This window comes from Micrasema longulum, unplaced genomic scaffold (assembly GCF_059751315.1).
Source record: "Micrasema longulum isolate JH-2025_06_02 unplaced genomic scaffold, ASM5975131v1 h1tg000284l, whole genome shotgun sequence".
Lineage (NCBI taxonomy): Eukaryota > Metazoa > Arthropoda > Insecta > Trichoptera > Brachycentridae > Micrasema > Micrasema longulum.
In genome coordinates this window covers 935669-960493 of record NW_028277488.1, presented here as the reverse complement: position 1 = coordinate 960493, position 24825 = coordinate 935669, and the positions used below count along the sequence as shown (strand labels likewise).

The 24825-nt window shown below is 32.9% G+C and overlaps 1 protein-coding gene across 1 annotated transcript in view; it reads left to right on the top strand.

Annotated features, from left to right (window-relative positions):
* The first annotated feature begins 3421 nt into the window (after nucleotides 1-3421).
* The window catches only part of Dscam4 (Down syndrome cell adhesion molecule 4), a 226023-nt gene continuing 204619 nt past the window's right edge, over nucleotides 3422-24825 (top strand). Inside the window, exons 1-2 of the mRNA XM_088224468.1 lie at nucleotides 3422-3533; nucleotides 4332-4456. Coding sequence (XP_088080594.1) covers nucleotides 3422-3533; nucleotides 4332-4456 — 237 coding nt within the window. The remainder of the gene's footprint in view (nucleotides 3534-4331; nucleotides 4457-24825) is intronic.

Sequence of the window (24825 nt, the reverse complement as noted above, 5' to 3'; positions counted from 1 at the left end):
ACAGGTCAAAACTCGTCTTAACAACAACCAATCAATTATAGCGTTGTGATAGATTTTTGGTTTTCCAGATAGCCGTGTTTTTCGAAGTTTAGTGTGTTTTGACGGGACCAGAGTTTTACTATTAAATGTCAGGAAAACTCACTGAATTCAACTCATGACGTCACGGGGGTGTAATTTCAAAATTATAAGACTTTAAAAATCTTAGTAATAGTAATACGGTAAATAAAAATAATAAAATAATTTGACTCAGTTTAATAGTTAATTAACAAATGTATTAAAAAAACCTCTGTACTTGCTCATTGGTTCATCAAAACAATTCAATTAAGCGTGTTACTCAAAAATTTCACTTCATTGTTTTTTTTGCTGCATGTATTTGAACGATACGCTACAAAATTATATCTAGATCAACTATGTTGCATGTTTGTTTATTGATAATTTCAAGTTGCTAGAATTTCAGTCGTCCAAGCACTTTGTAGCTGCAAGACGATTAGTAATCTAGCTTCAATGGGTAAATGTTATCAACTATCAAATATCTAAATTAAGTAAATGGGGTCTAGAATTCCAACCGTCCATGCGCTCAGTAGCTGCAAGACTTGTTGTAATCTTACTTCTATTTTTATAAATTTGTTTTTTTTTCGTTTTTCAAAATATCACTTTAATTCTAAATTTCATTGTCAAATAAAAAAAATGTTAAAAGGGGTTATATTTTTCACTGTCCATGCGCTCCGTAGCTGCAAGACATGCTGTAATCTAGCTTTTATATATCATAATTGTTATATATCATAATTAGAAATAAGGAACTAGAATCCTAAATGTCCATGCGCTCTGTAGCTGCACGACGTGCTGGTATATTTATTTATTGTACAGCGTCCTTGAGGTGATTTTCACAAAAATGGCCCTATATACAATATCCAAATATACCTTAAGTTACAAAAAATATTGTTGGCCAGTGTAATAAATTATTGAAGTATTTTTTTAAATTTTTATTTATTTGGAAGTTCAACAAGGATACACAAAATACATACATTTTTTAAGTAAGCATTACTAACAATCTTTTATATATATCCTCAATTATAGAACTCCACCATATTTCATAAATTATATAAAATAAGTGTGTAAAATCAATTTAAGTAATAACAAAGATTAAGTTTAGTGAAAGATAAGAATAAAAATTGAGTTAAAGAAATAAAATTAAGTTTAACATAAGAAACTACATTTTTTTTTTAAGAAAAGAAAAGAGAAAACAAAAACATATAAGATGTAATAAAATAGACTAAAATTAATTTACATACACAAAAATAAGGATTAGACATTTGATTCAAGACGGATAGTATTTTTCATGATACATGTCAATATTAACTTTTTTTTCTATTTTGTTATATTAACATATTACAACAGATATGAAGAACATTTTAGAGAAGATTATATAGAAGTCTAGGCATCTGCGGGGCTTATGACCTGTCAATGGCTGGTTTAAGTGGCCACTTTACACACTGTGTAACATTCACCATTTTGCCCATATTTGAACATCTACATTCCTTCAATTCTTTCATTTGTTGATGTTTGTTGTTATAGTCTTAAAATACTTGCAAGAGGGTTAAAATGTGTCATACTGTTTGTAAAAACAAAAGTATTACTTGCGACATTTAAAAAAAGTTTTTGCTTTTCGCACAAATAAGCAAAATAGAAATAGTGCGTTTTACATTACAACCCCACTCCATAAATGCGAAATAAGCTTTTGTGAGCGACATGTGAATCGTCAATTTTCTGTACAATTTCTCCCGTCATCGTCATCTTGACAGACAGCGTGACAGCCTTTCCTCCCTTGCACAGATATTTAATTTATTTTGACATTTCCAAGGTAAAGACTTGGTTTGATGCTGTCACATCTCGTTATTCGAGATCAAATCTTCTTAATTAACTAATTTTCTAGTTTGTGAAGTAAAATCATCACGCAAAACCCGTTGGCAAAAGAAAAACTGATATTAAATGGTCATGAAGTACGATAATACAGTTGTTTTTAAGACAGTTTTGTATTGATTGTCAAATTCGTTTTCTTCTTCTTCTGGTGCCTTGCTGGATAGGCGATCACTACTGCGAAAGCTTATGTATCTGTCCTGCGCTTATTTTACATTTCGCAGCCAGGACGATTGCTTATTAATGTACGCGCCGTAGTGATTCCTGGGAAAAGATTACCAGAGTGGTTTCCCGTTGCCTTCTCTGGTGGATTTTCTGTCGGGGTTACCTTCCCTTAGCTGGTTGGTTTTGGTTTTGAAGCGCCAAAAACTCGCCTTTCATCCTCTCGTTATCTGCTGTGATCACACCGTCATGAGTGTGATCCCATTGCCCGGGGTTCGCGACGTGGACTAGTCAGTAGTGTTGCCGGTGGAATGCAACTGGGCGTTCGCAGCATTTTATAGAATCACATCCTCCATCAAGATGTGACTGCTACCCTACTGACAGTTTGAACCCCTAAATTCGTTTTAAAGATCTTAAAAAACTTTTTTTTAAATTATAGTGTTACAAGTACTAATTTACATTAAAAAGAATTTCTTACGTATACGTACAATTATATTTGACACAATAAATCATCATTCCTATGTCCCGACTTGCTAGATAAAACTGTGTTAAATCGGCACTGTGTAACCGTATACACAATATTATACACAATCATTCCAGTAAAATGCATTGATTTATTAACACTTTGTATCCCGGAGCCGTGTAAACACGTTATTATATAACCACGCATTGTGTCCCGGTCCCGTGTTTTAACTGATTTACCAGCTGTTCAAAAAAGTGCATTTTATTGACATCTGGTGACTTTTATTAGTCCTTTTTCGCTGCTGGTAAACTACATTTTTTTTTTTACATTTTTTTTTTCACCACAACAGGCCAGGAGGCCTAATTACAGTGGTGAATTACATCACAGAGCACCCAGGCTTGAGAAAAATCACATTTTTTAATTTTTGTGTTCTCACCGGGAATCGAACCCGGAACCTTCCGTGCGTGAGTCAAGCGTCTTGACCACTACACCACGGAGGCCGCCTACGTGGAAACACGGGACCGGGACACAACGTGTGGTTATTATAATCACGTGTTTGTATTCGGCCGGTGCTCAAAGTGTTAAAGTAATATTATACTCTTATTATACTGCAATAATTTGAGTATGTCCAAATGTTCGCAGACTGGCTGGAATTCCTTCCTAGGCAGTTATTTACATATCAATTTGTTGCAACAGAGAGGAAAAACATTTTTGAGAAGGAAATATGGAAGTCTAGGCATTACAGGGCTTATGACCTGTCTTTGGCTGGTTTAAATGGCCACTTTACACACTGTGTAACATTCACTATTCTGCCTATGTTTAACATCCACACTTCTTCAACCCTTTCATCAGTTGACTTTTGCATGGTGCCTTGTCAGGATGCCCCTCGGTGTTGACGATCACTACAGCGAAAGCATCAAGATCCTGCGCCACTTTTATATTCCGCAGCCAGGAGAACTGCTTATTGGATGCACTCACAATAGTGATTCCTGTGAAAAGATGACCAGAGTGGTTTCCCGTTGTTTTTTCTAGTTGATTTTTCTGTCGGGGTTACCTTCCCTTAGCTGGTTGGTTCCGGTTTAGAGGCGCCAAAACCTCGCCTTTCATCCTCTCGTTATCTGCTGTGATCACACCGTTGAGTGTGATCCCATTGCCCAGGGTTCGAAACGTGGATGCTAACGAGTTGGACTAGTCAGTAGTCTTGCCGGTGGAATTCAACTGGACATTTTTTAGACAGCAGACACTTGCGCAATAATATTTACACAAATGTCCACCTTCATTCCATTATAATACCCACCCACCCACCCTCTCACACACTTACACTCACACAAACACACTCACATGTATTGTACGAGTATTTCATGTATTTATGTGGATATCTGGCATTGGTTTTATTCTCTGTATATTTTATTTGTTATATTTCTTTACACGTATTACTGTTGACATCCCAAATAAATAAAATAAAAAAATATATAAATAAATTATAGAATCACAACCTCCAGCAAGATGTGATGTTATTGCGACCCTACTGAAAGTTTGAACTTCTCTTTATTTATGCATATTTCAGTGCATATCTGTCATTAGTTAAGCTCTCTTTATATTTTGTTTGTTTTTTTTTACATGTTTTTCTGTTTATATCTCCAATAAATAAAATAATAAAAAAGGGAAAAAATATATTATGTAAATATATATCTGCAGACAATAACAGAACACCAATGTTTTAAATACCAACTTTGTTTTTTTTTCAAAAGTAACTTCATCCTTCTTATTGTTGTTTCTCTTGTTTCAGTATCTTTTGTCCATGGTGATCTTCAAGGACCCCAGTTCCTAGTGGAACCACCACATAAAGTGGACTTTGCCAACAACACGGGAGCCAAGATACACTGTGCTGGACATGGAAATCCTTCGCCGGAGGTAACGTTGTGTTTTAAAATTCATTCGCTTGTATAATCTATCGCTATATATAATATATCGCTACGCACAAAATAATTTTAGTTCTAAAATTTACTTATGGTAGTGAAACACGGAACTGGCAGAGAAAGGATAAAAACAGAATAAACGCCGTCAAAATGCGATATTTTAGACGCATGTGTGGGAAATCAATGTACAACAGACGGAAGTGCAAATGTGAGAAAAATATAATTGACAGGTCTCGTTGGCCTCGTGGTGTAGTGGTCAGCGTATTAGCCTACCATGCAAGAAGTCTAAAATTCTATTTCCGACATGTTTAACATGAAATATTCCCATAAAAAGGCGTTTTTACGCTACTGTACGACTGATCATCTTAGCTCCATGTAACAAAAATGCGCATTAAGCTGCGGTAAGTGTACCGATGCAGTGCCCTATGCACCATTAGGTGCAGAAATGAAATGATGATGCTGACGTGATTGATAGGATTGAGAAAAGGCGGCTGAGAGGGTTTGGTTGTGTAAAACGAATGGATGACAAATAAATGGTTAAACACATATATTTCCCGATGTATGAGGGTTCTCAATTCTGAATTTATTTGTATTTTATTAGGAAGGTTAGTATTTACTTTATAGTTTAATATTTCATAGAGAAATTTTATAGCGAAAAAAACGCTGCGTTTATTCAGGTATTTGAAATGTAAAAAAGTAAAAAGATGCTCGTTATTTAAATATTTATTTCATTTATTCATTTAAATCTTAAAGTAGGGCACACATATCATACATATTGTTATGTGTGTTCTAATAATAACATTGAAAATATATTTAATTTATAAATTGTTTATCACATATGTCTTGACCATTATTTCAAATTTTGATATGTTTTTTTCTTCATAAATATTTTTTTCCATTTCGTAATACTTTTTAATTGCTTTAAATAAAATTGAATTTTGTGACTTTGCCTTTTTCCTAAATGGAAGTCTAATTTTGTTCTTTTCTCTAGTATTGTGATCGTGTTCATGCTGGTTCCGATCAATTTTTTTCCAAAATTCTGTTTTTTTATTAGAGTTTATAATTTTATGAACAAATATCATTGTATTGTAAAATATTCTTTGTTTATATGTTAATAATTTCATTTCATTTACCATCGACTTTACCCCTTTTTTTCAAAATGATTCTAAAGGCTTTATTTTGTAATACAGTTAGTTTATCTATGTTTTCTTTGTTTGATAAAAATAAAATGCTACTACAGTAGTTAACGTGTGGTTCAATAATTGCTTTGTAAATAGTTTTGCAGGAGTCCTTATCAATAAATCTTCTGATCCTTCCCAAAATTGATATTTTTTTGCAATCTTATTTATTACCAAATATGAGCGTGGGTAAGAAATTTGGGACTTATACAAAGGGTACTTTTTCTTTAAATAGATTCTATCGAGTTTATATGACAAGAATGAATGTAACGTTTGATGAGGCGACCAAAAAAGACGTAGCATCAGATAAACCCAAATCTCGTGCCTGGTCATTTTTAAAGTAGATACAATCGAAGGAAATTTATGACAATATGTATGAGTGTAGAAGACGCTAGGAATCTATGTCAAGAAGGCAGTGGCAAACGGTGATTTTATTTACAGGTAAGCTATAAAAAAAATGTTTGTTCCTACATAGTACATAATAAAATGTAAGTAATACATACTGATATTTTTTTGTAGTTCTGTATAATACAACATATCTCTTTTATGAAATAAACTGACACGACGATTATTATTAACTTCGTGATGTATCAGATTATGCAGCTATTATTATCCATTACTTAAATACATAACTTATACAAAAGTTCATAAAATATAGCGCAATTTATTCAGTGGGTATTAGGTATTCCCATTACGATCGAAATGTCAACTGGCCATTTTGATCTCGAAAATTCTTTCGTTTATCATCGCGGCCTCAGAAGCGCAGTGGTCAAGACGCTTGACCCACGTACGGAAGGTTCCGGGTTCGATTCCCGGTGATAACACAAAAAAAAATTACAATATATATTTTTTAAGCCTGGGTGTTTTGTTATGTAATTCACTACAATTATTGGGCCTCTTGGCCTGTTGTGGTGCAAAAAAAAATCAAATAAAAAAAAACAAAATCATAGGTACCCTTAAATTTAAAATCAGAAACCATGATATGTATAGAAATAAGTAAAATTGAAAAGCTCCTTTGAGGTGATTTTTCTCAAAAATTGCACTATGTTAATCATTCCAATTATTATTATCGTTTTCTCCTTTGCTTATCCTTTTAGGCCTACCCCGGAGGCAATTAACAAACGTACAAAAAATAATTAAATATTCATTGTGTTAGCATAAATGGACAAATTATAGATAATATCCGATACGTGGATGATACTGTCTGTCTTACAGAAAGTATGAAAAGCCTGCAGCTATCATTGGACAACGTATACACGGCTAGTTTGTGTAAAGGGCTAGAAATGAGTATTTATAAGACCGAATGAATGTTTATTTGGAAAATGTCAAAAACTTTCCCAATTGCTTTAAATATTAGAGCGCAGGTTATTGAGCAAGTCCATCAAAGTGTATATTATGATGCTGGCTGAATGATAAATGGAATCACTCAAATGAGATCAAAGTCTGAACAGTGATGGCGCGAGACTGCAATTCAGGATGCGTGACCTCGTTGCAGTAAAGACTTTAATTAAGTCCTCCAAATGCGCATTGTACGATGTTACGTCTTCTCAGTACTTTTTAACGGCGTCAAAACGCGGACACTCACCCAAGCCACTTTAAGAAAACAAAAATCTCCTGGGTGGACAGAGTCCGAATCGATGACGTTCTCCGACAGGGGGAAAAAGACGAAGAGGTACTGAAACTTGTGTACTTTGGACATGTAATGAGAAGCGAAAAATATTACATTTTACAAGTCATTCTAGAGGGAAGTATTGAAGAAAGACGCAGTGCAGGTTAAAAGGACATCTCTTGGCCAAAGAATTTGCATGACTGGTTCCATTGCAGCACTGAGTCCTTGTTCAGGGCAGCAGCAACAAAGTGAGAATTGCTGCGATGATTTCCAACCACCACCGGGAAGAGAAGAGATAAGAAGAAGAATTAATTGCGTAGGTGATAATTGATGTACAACATTTTATGTTTGTCCAAATTTTTGTTGACAAGGACTGGATTCAACTCCCTGGGGAGCTGTTAAAATTTACAAATTACAACAGACATGAAGAACATTTTAGAGAAGGCAATATAGAAAAAATAAGATTTTCATGCGTTGCCTAGTATGTAGGTGAAATAATTCAATTAGACGAATCTCACCCGGGTGAATAAATGTTTCAGCTCTTTAACATCACAAACATAAACAGATGAAAGAATTGAAGGAGTATAGATGTTCGAATATGGGCGGAATGGTAAATGTTACGCAGTGTGTAAAGTTGGCACTTAAGCCAGCCAATGACGGGTCATAAGTCCTGTAGATGCCTAGACTTCTATTTTTACCTTCTCAAAAATGTTTTTCATATCTGATGTAATATGTTAATATTAACAGCTCCCCAGGAAGATTAATCCAGTTCTTATCTACAAAAAATTTTACTAGCTCAAAATATTGTTGGAAAAATCCACCCGGTCCAAGAAGAAGTATAGAAATTGAAAAAATAAGATTTTTCGGCGTTGCCTAGTATGTAGGTGAAATAATTCAATTAGAAGAATCTCACCCGCGTGAATAAAGGTTTTAGATCTTTAACTTTACAAACATCAACAGATGAAAGAATTGAAGGAGTATAGGTGTTTAAATATGAGCGGAACGGTAAATATTACATCGTGTGTAAAGTGTCCACTTAAACCAGCCAACGACAGGTCATAAGCCCTGTAGATGCCTAGACTTCTATATTACCTTCTCTAAAACGTTCTTCATATCTATTGTTATATATTAATATTAACAGTTCCCAGGGAGTTGAATCCAGTCCTTGTCTACAAAAATTTGGACTAACTCAAAATATTGTTGATAAATCCACCTGGTCCAAGAAGAAGTATAGAAATTTAAAAAATAAGATTTTCAGGCGTTGTCTAGTATGCCGGTGAAATAATTTAATTAGATGAATCTCACCCGCGTGAAAAAAGGTTTCAGCTCTTTAACTTTACAAACATCATCAGATGAAAGAATTGACGAAGTTTGAATATGGGTGGAAGGTCATAAGCCCTGTAGATGACTATGCCTCCATATTACCTTCTCTTAAATGTTCTTCATCTCTGTTGTAAGATTATTTATGTTGTTTGAAATTCACATAACTCTGCATACGCTTATTTTCTTTTTTTCGCAAAAAACAGAAGAAATGAAAATAAATTTTGAGTTACAAACATTTTATTGTCAATTTAAGTTTCACAGTCATTCGCCCTTGGTTAGAATTACAAAAACATATCGGGCGTATCTTCACAGCCGTGACACGCGGTAAACACGGCGAAACTTTTTCGGCTTTTTATTTCGTACTCTTAAAAGATGTTGCAATTCGTTTTTACGCGATGTTCCTTATTTGCATATAAAGTGGAGTTATAAAAGTCTAAGACGATTGCCGCTAAGGGAGCCTCCCATCATTTTGTTGGTAATGTAGCCGCATATTACATATTACATATTGCTTCAGTACCTCGCTGTAAATAAGTACTGAGTAAATAATAAGTTGTACTGAGTTTTTTTCACCATATTTCTTTTTTAACATGTCGATATGTATAATGTAACGTATATATTTAATATTGCCCCGTTTTTGAGCACCGCGCAAATACTTACGTTTCCGGCAGTATATTTTATAGTGTCGGCAAACATTGACCCATAATCTGGCAACAAAAATGTTGAAAACCGCGTCATCAAAGATCCTTTTGAGAAAGATCAAATATCGCCAGGCCGAAGCGATATAATCTCGTAAGAATGGAAGCGTCAATGTAGACGTGAGTACAATAAATTTAAATCTATTACGCCTGTTTATCGCTTCAAGAAAGTCAGAAACCAAAATCTATTCTTGTAAATTTTTCAAAACAGGCTTTCTACTCCTTTTTTATATTTTTGTAGTGTCAATTTTAATGGGATAAAAACCATTAGAACAATTGATCATCACACTCACTCCGTCCACAAACCCACCCTCACATCCATATACACTCACACACATATTCACATACCTACTAAAACCACACACAACTCACTTACCCACGCATCCTCACACACAAAAATTCGCGCATATGCACTTCTACATGTATTAATATCTAGTTAGGTTCAGTTGAACAGAATTTTTTTAATTGTATTTATTTGGAAAACTGATTTAGCTTTTTTTTATTTTTATAATGCTAAGTACATTTTTTGTATTGCTGTTGTTTTTCTGAATAAATAAAACTTAATTAAAAAATAAAATAAAAAAGATTACATCTGTTTAAATCTTGGTAATCTATATTGATTTGATATTAATACATCTTAATGCAATGCTTAGCATGCATTATTTATTTGGTGAAACATGTATTTTGTGCGGTGTTTAAAAACTAGGCAAGATGAAATATCGAGGGTTTACTGCGAAAACCGACTAAATGACAATTTTACGAAAAATGAACTATTGACCCAGCTATGCATAGTTTTTCGTGCTCTATCAACTGGTAAAACCGGCTAACCGATATGTCAACTAGCACAGGAGTTAATTAATTGTAAAACATTATAAATGAAGCTAATATACCAATACTAGACCAATAAAATAGCTTAAATACCTTTACTACATATATTTCTAGTAATGTTGGCTTGAAGAAAGAAACGAGCATTTATACTTTGTTTTTAGATTTATGTTATGAAATGTTCTTTAGATATTCATGAAAAATGTGCTAGAACCATTTAAACGGGTTTACAAGACAATTGTTTTCACTAAGCTGCCATAGAAACTGTTCTGTGAGAACCGTCTTTATTGCAATAATCATAAATAGTTCACCAAAAATTAGAATTTTAACATTCATTGCTAACATGCAAAACCGATTAAACGACTCTTAGCTGGTTTACGCAGTATAATTTAACCAACATGACGATCATGTGAATATTGCAAGAAAAGGATAAGCAATGCAAATTTGTTTTGACAGGTTGCACTTTCGTTCAGTTCAGTTCAGTATGCCTTTTAAATTTGCTTTGAGTGGGTGTCAGTAACATGCCTCTGTGGTATTTTGGCGTGATCTTTAAGTGTTTTCTTCTACAGTCGGATGCACTGTGACAGGATTTGGTAAAAATGAACTCGCGAGGAAAAAACTATAGTCCTGACAATATTTAAGAGACCTAGTTTCAGTTTAATAGAAAAGTGGACACAGTTTTATCCACCGATTCAGGGTAAAATATTGTTTTTTTGTGACTGTGTGTTCTGGTGTAGGAAGAGCTTAGTTAGGTATGGTTATTGAACCATAAAAAGGTAGCAAAAACCTGATCTAAACAATTGGGCCAGTAATGTGGCTAAAAAAAGAAGAGCAGATGGTTTGCCTTGCAAAAGTAAGACCAGAAAGATATAAATTGCTCCACGTGTCAATTTAGGTGCTCTGAAATCTTTTCTACTACTGACAGATTAGATACTGATAAGAATGGCAGATTGTTTTAGAATTTAGACTTCAAGATTTAGATTTCAATGTGAATAAAAAAGGGATGGATTTGACATTACTGGGTAGATTATTCCACAATTGATCAGCTACAACTGTGAAAGAGAAGTTTAAAAAAATAAGAGCTGTGGATGGGGTTGAAGGGGTTGTCTCGTTAGTCAAACTAAGATATAGCCCGTGTTGTGATAGAAGTCAGAGAACTCTCTTAAATAAACAGTCGAAGTGGGATTATTCTAGATATTGTGAAGAGGTGATAGAAGAGACAGCCAGTGCAGTTGGGTGCGGTTTTGTTTGTTTGGAAAAAAATTGGAAGCTAAAGATGTAACGTATATAAACTGGTGAAATGTGACTGCATTTTGAGTTTCTACAATAAAACGCTGTCTCACCGTTTGGGTATATTTGTGTTTATTGCATAGAATTAAGAATAGTCCAGAAGAAGAGTAGAATCATATTCGAATACGTCGGACTGTGTCCAAAATTTCCCTACTATGCCCCACTTTTGCCACGCGAATTCGTGATGTCGCCACGTAATGTTGCACGATGGGAAAAAATACAATCATAACGCAAATGTACGGTAAAAAAAAGGCAATCTATTAATTTCTCCAAAATTTTCTTGTGCACGCGGAAACATTGATTGACTCAACAGAGTAGATAAGTAAAGAGTCATTTAATAAATGTAGTTGAATTAATGAACTTTGAACTTAAAATATATAATAAATTTTATTTTACATAAAACGGATATTTTTATTTCATGTTAAATAATATTTGATGTTTTAAAGATAATGTCGGTCTAATGTCCACCATAGAGTTGTTTAATCTGAGGTCCAATTTTCATTAGTTTTCTCATTAGATGTGCAAACTAGAGTAAAAAAAATTACTATCCTGACAACACTAACGAAATGTCCATTTTGATTTCTTCGACAATCTGATAGATAGAAAAATAATTCATTTTTTGAGTTATGGATACGTTATGGCTACTTACAAATTCATTTGCAAATTGCCTGGTAATGTAGGTAAGTAGATGCCGGGACATCTATATTAACGTCTCTTAAATGTTCTTCATCTCTGTTGTAATATGTTAAAAGAAATTATTATAAAGGAAAGTAGAAAGACATAATAGTATATGGTAGACTTGGTGGGAGTGGAAGCGGAAGAGAGGTGTTTATAATTGAATTTGATTCAGTGATCGTACGAAAGAAGACAACTTGTTATCAAAGAAATCAAGACTGGTATGTTTATTGATTGATTTGGTGTTTATTTTGTAGAACTCCATATTTAAACTTATAATTAGGAACAATTAGAAATTAATAAATATCGAAATAATCCTAATTTTAAAATAATAAATGAACAAACCAACCTAATATCTTCACCACTATTAAACATATTTAAATAGACTGTATGACGCGTAATTAATAGATGAATCATGTTACAATCGCATTGATATATTTGATAAGAAATTCTTAAAAATAGAAATATTGTATAATAATACATTTATGTTTATATAAATGTCCTCATAATATTTCATTCATGTTTTAAAATTAAAATGAACAGCAACCTGTTATAATACTATTGATATTTTTTCGACAACAATTATCTAAATTTACAAAACTATAAGGCTTCATTAATTATCTCACAATTACTTGTATGTCAATAAATGTTTACTTTGTTATATTTTCCCCGAAATTCAAATACAAATACCTAAATTCCCCATTACCTATTAAACACTTAGCCTCACCCTTAACCATCGGTTTTTCCCTCAATTATGATTAATTTACTTGCTATAGTTCATAAGATTATTTTTATTTTCTACTTAAATACCTTGAATTATATAACTATATAAGGACATTCAATCCAAATAATCTTCACATTCGTTTGAAAATGCCCTAATAAGGCGAAACAATTGTCACGAAGTTTTTATTTTTATATGTTTATATTTGTAAAAATAAAATAAAGTGTTCAGTAGACTCAAATCAGTGTTTGATTTCTAATTATAAGTTTACTGGTATGTTTGTTGGCAGAGCTAAGAATTCTGGGCATAGGGCAATGAAAACCATAGTTAGTTCTATGGTTATCGGTATGAAAGAGTTAGTTTTGTCTGAGGTTTCTACTTGAGATATTTAATTATATTTTGCTGAGCTTAACTTTAACTTATCAAGCGGTTCAGAATTATCATCTGTAATATATTTGTATAAAAGATGATTAAAATATCTGATGTTCACAATACGGTGCCCTTTACACTACTAGGTGCGGAAAAGGAAATGGTAATATTATTTTTGGTCGAATGAAATTAGTATGTTTTTTACAGTTTTTTTTTAAGTTCAAAACTGACAATGCAATAGTAAGAAATGTTCTACGGATCCCTTTACAGGGCGACATATGAGTACTTTCAAATGGCATAGAACAGGTGTCGAAATGCTCACTTTCGTCCATTCAACTTTCCATTTTGAAGATTTGTAAATAAATAATATAATAAATGCAAAGCACATTTAATTTATTGTAGAGCAGAATATTATATTTCAGATGATGTATAACGTTTGATATTTTGTTTTACTTTTAGTGCTCATTTTTAAAATTGGAAAAAAAAACAGATACAACTTATGTTAACACCTTAAAAAATAAACAACACGAACAGAAAAAAAAATATTCAAAATTTGTGTGTTTTTAGAAGTCCTCTTGGGAAAAATTCGGGCTTTATTTTTATAATATGAAATGACAAATTATGCTCATATTCAAGATATTTCGAGGCGGTTTACAACCCCTAAGCATCGCGTTACCGTTTATTTAAACCGTGAATAATTCTCGTAAAATTGCAACGACGAATTATTTGGACCCATAACCTTATCTCTGGTAAATGTCGGTATTTTGTGGTGCGGAAATTTAGGTTCTAAACAAACATATTTTTAACGTTATAAATAAAATGATGAAATTTTTCCAAATAGATAAGCAAAATGGACCCTTCGGTGTTTTATTGACTGACTAAAATTTTTTTTTACCAAACTAAAAAGAGAAGGAAATATCGAAGTATCTTCCTATTGGAAGAGCAATGTCTTAATACCTCATTAGTTTTTAATGCTTATTCCAATGACTGTGAACAAAAGACATTATTTTTTTTAATTTTTTTTTTAAATTATTATTATTATTTTACTTTTTTGCACCACAACAGGCCAGGAGGCCTAATTACAGTGGTGAATTACATCACAGAGCAGCCAGGCTTGAGAAAAATGACATTTTAATTTTTTTGTGTTCTCACCGGGAATCGAACCCGGAACCTTCCGTGCGTGAGTCAACCGTCATGACCACTACACCACGGAGGCCGCCAATATTTTAACATCAACCAACGACAAAGTTTAGAGCCAAAAACCTGGAACTTTAAACATTGTATAGTATAAGCCAATCACTAAAGTACAAGGGGGATTTATCTCCACTACATTTTTTATTATTGCATGGGATATAATTAAGGGTTGATCAAGGGTGTTTACCCAGATATGATTTTTTTATAAAATAACCTCCCCCCTCCCACAAATTTTTAAAATTCACAGCCAGTAAATGTGCGTTTTGTTAATACATATTTTTCTTTGGCTGGTAGTACTTTAAAAAAAAATATGCTTGGCACTCCTGTAGCTAGAACATGCCTTACATTCCATGTACAATGCTATGGTACTATGAAAAAATTGCAATTCATATTCATGGATATGGGATTATTGATTATTGATTTTGGATAATTACTTGGGTGAGTCCAATCACCAATGTTGCAAATTATAAGAACAATGGCGCATGATAATTACTTTTAATGACAATGTGAACATCTGTTACGGATTTTCCATCTTTTCAGAATTTTGCTTCAAGACCATGTGGTTGCAAGCTAGAAAACGAGCATTGAAATAACAGATGTTCTACACTCTAAAGGAGATATTATCATATAGTTAATCTATATCATCCCACTGTAAATACCAAGATCTTTTCTAACACTCAGGTTATGAGGGCATTGTTTAATTCCTTGGTAAGAAGTCGTTTGGAGTTTAGTTCCATTATTTGGTCGCCACATGAGGCTCGATACTCTTTGATGGTGGAGAGAGTGCAGAAGAAATTTTTGCGCCATCTGTACCTAAAGGAGTATGGATATTATCCTTGGCTATTCTCTACGGACTTTTTACTGGGAATGCTAAGCCATCAGTCATTATGGAGGGGAAGGGACGTTTATTTGTGTGTTCAGTGTTCACTTCTTCCATGTTGGACGCATACATAACTCAGAAATTCAGATGGATATAGGAATGTTCGTACCTGATAACAAAAACCGCATCGATTGTTTTACCTACCACGATGCAGAACCAACCTGCCAATGGCTATGCCGGTTGGTAGAACAATCTTGCAACTTAATCGCATCACCTCGGATGTCAACACATTTCAAGACAGTGGGTCTTCCCTTAGGAAAGCCTTTTCTAACTTATAATTTTTCTTTTTAGACTTTGCACAAATGACAAATGACTTTTTACACAAATATCAAACTAATTAACTTCAATCTGTTTTTAATGCAGCAGCAAGGCTTATTACGGGAGTAAAAAAATATTCTCACATCTCACAACATCTTCGAGATTTGCACTGGTTAAAAAGTCCAGAGATAATAAAATACAAGCTTTTCTGGACAGTATTCAAATCCCTTCATGAAATGGCTCCAAAATACCTATCGGACTTTTGTATTAGGGAAAATACATGTCAAAGAAAATCAACTTTAAAATCGGGTTGTGGTCCTGTGGCTAGTGTCTCGGACTCACGGACCAAAGGTCCGTGGTCCGAATTAGTTAGAATGTAAGTTTAGGTATACAATTGTAATGCGCCCTTGAGGTGATTTTTTACAAAAATGCCTCTATATTAATCAGCCAAATATTATTATTATTATTTGCTATATTATTAAACTAACGTAACTATCTATTATCATTTGTGATTTATTATTGTATTTAAAATAAATTGGGTTTTTTCTGTGATGTTCCAAATAACTGAATATTTTATTTTTTTTTAATTATCGTATGGACAAAAGTCATCGTTCCTTATTTTAAACTTATGTAGGTAATTTCTCATAGCTGTGTCTGTTAAAGATTTGGGTAATTTTGAATGTAGTTTGGTGATGACGTCCGGAGTTAGCTGCATTAGCTGGCGTTGTAGTATTTTTTTATGGTGGTAATTGGAAGGCCGGCAATCGATAAAAGCTACTTTCTGTCTAAAAATATATCATTCTATGGGGAAAATTATTATTTCTAAACAAAAAAACTTATTCATTTCCTATCTACTTTCTTCCAAATTTCACGTGAGTGAAGCCACGGCAAAAGTTAGTAAAATAATAATTTCTTATTCGGAAAAAAAAATATACCTAGGGGAAGGGGGGCTAGTTGTTACAAAAAAATAAAAGATTGAATATCTGATAACTGTTTATTTTGAAGCACATCATATTGATTATATCTTAATGTACATATATTAAAGTATGATAAAACAATTTACATGTGTTCATACAGAGTTCACAAAAATAATTATAGCATTTCAAAAAACATATCAATCGGTTTGTGGTCCCGTGGCTAGTGTCTCGGACTCACAGAGCAAAGGTCCGTGGTTCGAATCCCACTCTATCCCAACTTGGTTCCATTTTCCAATAGTGAGTTATTTACAACTCGTTGAAAATGGCCCTCAAAATCAAATATTTGGGTAAATCAAAAGAAATAAAATATTTATTTTCCAATATTTAGTTCACAGATTGTTTGAATGTTATTATTTTTTTCTTTAATATTAAGTTCACAGATTGTTTAAATGTTTTCTTTCCTTTTTTAATATTAAGTTCATAGATTGTTAAAATTTGTTTTAATTTTTATTGTTTAAATGTATACTATGTATTGTTACAAGAAATGTACTATTTTTTTTATGTACCGTCCCAAATGAGTTTTCTCGTACAACTCCTGGGAATATAATATCATGATATTCATGTCTTATATGTTTTATTAATAAATAAAAAATAAAAAATAAATAAAAAAAATTAAAAAATTAAAACTGTAGCAATGTGCCCCACACAGGGGCAAATTGTTACAAGGTGTGGGCATGTTGTGACGAACTAAAACAAAAATCATACTTGTATGTTATTGTTAACAATAATATGTAGAATATATATAATTAAATGTAATGATATAATAGCATGAGCTTATGTATACTGTAAGCTTCTTTTCCTGATCGACAGAAAATATTTGCCAAGGTTTGTTGTAACCTATTATATTAGGTATGGTTGAACCATTTTTTCGACGTTTTATGTAACGATGTAACGTCATAAAATTAACTTTGTATGCTTCGGCAACTCTTCGAATAAATATTTATTCTATTACTTCTTGAGCTGCTCTTTTGTTGGTCTTCTCATTGTTATATAAAATCTGAAACGATAATGATGAATGGTTCAATAATTTTATACAAATATGCCATTTGAAGTAAAAGGGAAATGTTGTGGAGCTAGTTGTTACAGTAACAACTTGCCCCCCCATTGTTGTAACAACTAGCCCCTCTGACCCAAAATAAAAACAAATTGTTACGGCATTAAGACGGAAAGTGTTATTATTTCGATATATTATTTTAATGTAAGCAGAGACATGTAGAGTTTTACCAATTTACTTTGAATCAACTTACCTCTTATACTTGTAAACAATTCATCTTCAAAATCAATCAACGACAGTTACTTTCAGATACGACTACTACTACTACTACTACCATCACGCCATTTCCCCGTAGGGGTAGGCAGAGAGAATGGACCGCCACACACGTCTATCCTGGCATACACTCCTAGCCTCTTCCACATTCATACATCTTGTCATACATGCCCTTCGGTTCTGTCTGCTTTTGACATGACCAGACTTAAGATTTTGGTTTATCTGATCATGCCACGTCTTCCTTGGTCGTCCTCGTCTAACGTTGCCGTTCATTTTTGCCATATATACTTGTTTTACCATTCTCTCGTCGTCCATTCGTTCTACGTGACCAAACCATCTCAGAGACCCTTTCTGAATCTTATCAATTATACTTGTCTCAGATTTACACTCTCGCCTGATTTCATCATTCGTAACCCTGTCATACATTGATTTCCCACACATTCGTCTAAGAGATCGCATTTCAACCGCGTTCACTCGGCTTTCATCCTTCCTCTGCCAGTTCCATGTTTCACTTCCATACATAAGTGTTGGGACTAAAACTCCGTTGTGCACTGCCAGTTAAGCTTCGATTGACATATTTTTATTAGAAATTACTGCGGAGCAGATACGAAATTCACTATAATCGATTTTATTTAAATTACGCACGACCGGCAAGAGTGCCGTTCCATCGAGCATTTTGAACACGATACCTAGACATGCTGTGCGATATGTACGTCAGAGAACCTAGAGATGGGAGACTCGTTTAGAATGTAACAACTTGCCCTCGTAACAACTAGCCCCGCGTTTCCCTACGTAAGTTCATTTTCTATTAGTAACATTATTCTGTTCTTTACGGAACAAAACTCTGTGAAAGAAAAAGTACTTTTATTTTATTTCTTTCACAAGTTTATTAGTTCTAATTTTCTTATCATAAAGACGAAATATGTAACACAATATAAAAGTGTGAAAAAGTCGTTATAACACTCTGCCCTATCTTTTCGTAGAATAATTTTGTTGTTTGGAAATCACAAAAGAAACTTCCAGATATTCAACTGAGTACTACTTTTACTATCATTAATAAACTTCAAAACTCAACCCAAAAGAAAACAAGCGAATTTCGCGGATTGCCAAAAATACGATATAAAGTTTCGTGATGATTTTCGGGTGGTATCGATGATTTTAGCCTTTTTGCGCTGTGGAGTACTTTGTCGGTGGTTACGCGTTTCTAACTTTGAACATTAGTGAAGCTTAGTTCATCTTTTGGTTGGTTCGTCCTCCGTCAAATAGTTCTGAACAAGAGGTAGGACAAAAACATGATAAATGTTCACGAATTGTGTTCATTGGATGTCCTGATGGAGTTTATCAATATACGTCATCCCACAGCCGAGAACTTTAGCCACACAAAGACATCTAGAAATTATATTGAACCGAAGTTCTAATGATAATAATCAAAACAGATAGGACTTCGATTGAAACTTTGATCAATTATTTATGTTTGTTCGGATTCCATAAATTAAAGATCCATGAATCGTCAAATTTGGTCTGGTTTATTTATTTATTTATATACACGCCCAACAGGCATTTTTAAGGACATATGTATACATGGAAATTGCTAACAATATTTTGAGTTTATCCATATTTTTGTTTGATTCAACTCCCCGGGGACCTGTTTATATTAACATATTACAACAGAGATGAAGAACATTTACAAGAAGGTAATATAGAAATCCAGGCATCTACAGGGTTTGTGACCTGTCAATGTCTGGTTTAAGTGGCCACTTTACACACTGTGTAACATTCACCATTCTGCCCATACCAGAACATCTATATTCCTTCAATTCTTTCATCTGTTGATGTTTGTGAAGTTAAATAGCCGAAACCTTTATTTATGAGGGTGTAGGTAAAACAGGGCGCTTTAAGAAAAATATATTTGGGTATGGCTTTATTTCTTTGAACAATCCAATACGTATGTGAAGCTCTTAATTTTTTTAATTTGCTGTGTAGTTATATTTCAAGAACACACCTACTTATTTCATGTTTTGGAATGTTTTGGAATGTTCTGGAATGTTCTTCACGTATACGGACCTCGCTTTTTCTTTTTTTATACGCCTTTTCTTCGCAAGTTGACATCTACGCCCTGTTTTGATAGTGTTATTATTCTAAATATGTGGAAAATAAAGGAAATTCTAATCAAAAGTGTTTTTCTACTCTTTGATTAGAAAGACTGTCTAGTTCCAGTACTATTAAGACGATACATTATCAATATATGGAAAAAAAAAATTATTGGGAATTATGGATGGAAGTTAAGGAGCTTTGAGAATGTGCTTATAAGCATTTAAATACTACTTATTATCATAATTTCCCTTCCTGCACCCAGTAGTGCATAGTGTACTGCATTGTTAAACCAAATGCAACGTATTTCGATCATCTGTTAAATAAAGGTGAGGGGATCAGTCCTACACTTCAGGTGCCAGTCTAAAAACAATAAAGTATCGTAGTTTGAACAAGCTTAAAAATCAATATTTTACATCCACCATGCCAAGAATTAAACACAAGACCTCGAGAATGGTAGTCATTCACTCGATTTCCTAACTCGAGATTTTTACCTTAGAGCAGCCATCGAGTCGGAAACTTTCTTTCAGAGTTATGGTCTTATTTCACACACAGAGCTGTAGTCTTCATCAACCACCGACACATGAAATTTGCATTTGTTCAAACCCAGGCAAAACGATGACAGTAAAACATTGTTTAAAATTACCAGGCATTCTAAACGCCCTAATTCCTTATTTCCTACTCAAAATAATTTTTCACCTATGGAAATTTTAATATCTTCTTTCTTCTATCTATATTTAAATATAAATTAACCGCCGTGTTGTCTCTGGCAAAAACTCAAAAATGGCTTGACAGATTTACGTGCGGTTTTTTGTAAAAAAAAATAATTCACGTACTTAGAGTGTACAAATAATAACATCTTTAATATATTGAGTAGAAAAAAGTTAGAAGCATGTTTGTGTTTTCCTAGATTTTCCAGGGTTGCATTCGACTGAGATGCATATTACAAAAAAATTAGAGGATGTTTTTTTTTGTATATTAAAAGAGTTTGAATTGTAACGTTTACAAACGACAATTATACTTATTGGATACCGAATTGATTAATTTCCTTACAATTTCTTAATTCCTACATTTCGACTAATTTTTAATGGATTTTTAGTAATGCCTTTATAATTTTAACTGACTTTTGTTTCATTTTTGAAAAACTGATTCTTACATGAAATTAATGTACCACTGTTTGTAAACAGACCAGAGTTGACAGTTGCAAAAAGAATTTTATATTTCAAAAAAATAATAAATGTTTTGGAATTCAACTATAAACACTTACCTTGGTACCTACTTTAATTCATTATTTGAACATTAATAATTTATAATGTTGGAATTTAATGATAAACAAGTATCTAGGCATTTACTTATTAATGATAAGTCTTTTTCCATTTATCCGGACAGTTTTTGCACGCTTTACTACCCAATCAGGCATTTTTATTTTCAGTAGTAATTTTTGCACGATTTTGATTTGAGCATGAGGGCTCTTAGCCAATCACATGAAGAGATAAAACAAAAAAACTTATCCTTATTACGAATAAATAAATAGCTTAAAAATGACGAAAATAAATAACGTGTGTAATTAATTACGAAAAATGTTTGTTCAACTAGCTAATAGCAGGCAAGCAGGGCAGGACAACGTCTGTCGGGTCCGCTAGTACAAAATAAATTCAAAAAGTTCTATTTTTGAATCGTAGAACCGTCGTCGCGTCGCTTCGGTCACCCCCGCTGACAGACACGTGACAATAATGCCCGACGCTAATTGGCCGGAACATGTAATCCCCTCCCCTCCTCACATCCCTAGCCGGCCCGCTCTATACACCCGTCTGGCGACATAACCTCTCAACCGTGAACTCTGCCAAAAGCACATATTCGTATACGTAACCACAGTCAACCATGTATAATACAATTAACAGGCTTATTAAAAAAACATGGCCTCGATTTCGCATTTGATAGATACTCATACTACGGTTTCTTACAATAATCAATCAATTTTATCTTATATGTGCGTAATAAAAACTTCTTATTTAAATATGCATGCTTACACAATTAAAAACTGTATTTTAATATGTTTACTCGGTTCAGCAATAGGCACTCACTCACACACTTCTATCATATTTTATTTTTACAGTGATTACTAAATATTGTATAAATAGATATGGAGCTAATAAGTCAAGTCTTTTGTCATGTTTATTTATTTATTTATTTACACACATTGTTCAAATATACAATTCGTAGAATATTAATATTACAGTATAAAATAGTTTAAAACATTAAAAAATAAGAAAAGAAGCATTAATAAACACGTTTTTCTTTTAATGCTAGGAAATGTTAAGTGCGATGGATACGATCTTTAAATCATAATTTTAATAAAGACACTGGATTAAAAGTTCTTCATGTTGAAAATAAAATACTAAAATAGACAGCTTTGAAATCTTAAAAATTTAAAAAGCTATTTATAATAAGAAAAAAATAATAAATATCTAAATAATTAACATTTCCTTAAGTCCACTCTTGTCTAGTATTAAAATCGTATCCATCTCACTTTATAGTTGCCGTCATTAAAAGAACAACATGACAAAAAGACAACTTATTAGCTCCATATGTTTAAGATGTCATATTTAGTAATCAATGTGAAAATAAAATAGGATTGAATTCATTATTTAAGTACACCTTGACGAAGAAGCTTGTGTAGCTTTGAAAGCGATCCGTAAAAAAAAAAAAACTTGTGGAAAAAATATAGGTGTTTTATATTTATTTTATGATAATACCACAAAGTTAGTGCTTCAAATACAAATTTTATGACTGTTTTTAATTTTTTTTAAATTTCAAATTTTCGAACCGCGATTTTTTTTATTAGCTAGTCAACAATTACACTACGAGACTGATTTATCCCCATTTGATTTCCTTTTTCAGGATTTTTACATGATACAAATCATCGAGTCAAAAACAATCGTCTAGAGTTTTGGTTTTATTTCAGACAAATAATTATATTCTTCATCCGCCTGGGCACGGACAGATATTCGACAAATATATAACCTTTTTAGCAGTTATTCTGTTGGCATAATCTTTGGACCCTTTTTTAAACAAATCTGGCGTCATTTCCCTCCAAAATATTCAATTTTACATCGGTTTCCAATGCTTCAAGATTTATTGGTTTGTTTCCATAGACCATGGACTAAACATCGCCCCATAGAAAATAATCCAACTGCGTCAAATCACAACATCTTGGAAAATAGTAAACGGGACCATTTCTAGAAAAAATGTTGTCGGTGAGGTATCTAAAATAAAATTCTTTAATGGAATTTAATTCTAGTTTTACTTTTTTAAATATACAAGTGTATAATGTGACGCGTTTCGTCTTGTTAGGACATTATCACAGGATACCTTACTAAATTTTAATCATTCAGATATGATATATAAATATATAATATTCCACATAAATCTGAGCTAAAAAGTCGTCCTCAAAGGACAAGGATTGACCAGCGGAGATAGCAAATATCGTCACGTCGGCTTTGACAAGCAAAACAAGTAGTACAGTAAAAGGCATGGACTTTTTACATCGGTGAGCTGTGTGTTATATTCAGTATGTCGCTTCCTTAAGCATACGCGTCACCTTTGTTTATTGTTTGACTATACGCGCAACTAACTGAGCAGGAGAGAGACAAGAGATATCTTACGACTGGTCACATATCAATAAAACGTTTTTTATAATTAAATTAGCTATTTTATACAAGTATTGCTCTTCAAAGAATTCAGAGTACTGAATATTATTCAACGGTATATATTGAAATAGAGACATTTACCCAAGCGTCAACCACAACCATAATACAAGATACTTTAATAGGGATTTGATACTAAGTGAAGGGGTCAACACTGTTCTGGCATCGAGACAACACTAATACGTATGCAAAAAGGTCCATAACCTTTTGCCAGAATCGTGGAAAGACGGGAGTGTTGTCAAGTTACGGAAGGTGTTGACCACGCTCTTTCATGACATTGGTCGTAAGGAGTCAGAAAAGTTGATGCATGGCATGGATTGGAGATTCTTACGGGATGTCGAAAATAAAATATAAAAAATAAGGAATAATATAAAAAAATATATTTATAGATGGCAACTATGAAGTTTCGCATAAATAAATTGTCTATGTTTTTATGAATGTATGTATGTGTATGCGCATGGGTGTATGTATGTATATGTATCAAAATGTGTATAAGTTTATATTTTATTTGTCTGTGCTCTCTATTAATTTGTTAACTATTATAATATATTAAAATGTAATTGCCTAACTTGGAATGGGGTATGTACGCTTGTAAGCTGGGCAAAGTGAACGTTAAATTGTATTTTGATAAATAGTGTAAATAAATAAATAAAATAAACATTGATTAAGATAAAAAATTTGCTTCCTCGTGAAAGGCTATACCATCGCTTTTTCTATTTTTTCCAGATCGATTTGTGCAGTATTTAAACGTACATATAGGCATTTTACTGAGAGAAAAGTAGCCGGGGAATGCTCGCAACAGACTCAAGTCTGTTCTATCAAACATATGTATGTATGTCAATTGGTCGCTGGTTGAGGGAACATATTTTGAACGCTCATGTTTACTATAGTTATATATGTACCTCAATGATTTTAATGGGGAATTCTATCAATTTAGTGCATACACAATAAACTATATTTTTTACAATCTTCGTGGTTTACGAAGCCTCATACATTTGGCAAACTGAACACTTATTTTCAATTTAAATTATTTATTAACAATTCTTAATGGAATTCCATTGTATTGATGTAATAACTTATGCCTCTCACCAAATTACCATAGAAAGAGTTCAGAATAAGTTTTTGAGATATGTTAATTTTTAATTAGGAATACGTAATGAATTTCGTAACTATGATTATTTATTAAATATATAAAATTTGATTAAATTAAGGGACAGGAGAACTATTAATGATTTATTAGTTCTATTTAAAATCGTTAATTCAGTATTGGACAACCCTGAAATTTTGGCCCTCATTGGTTTTAAA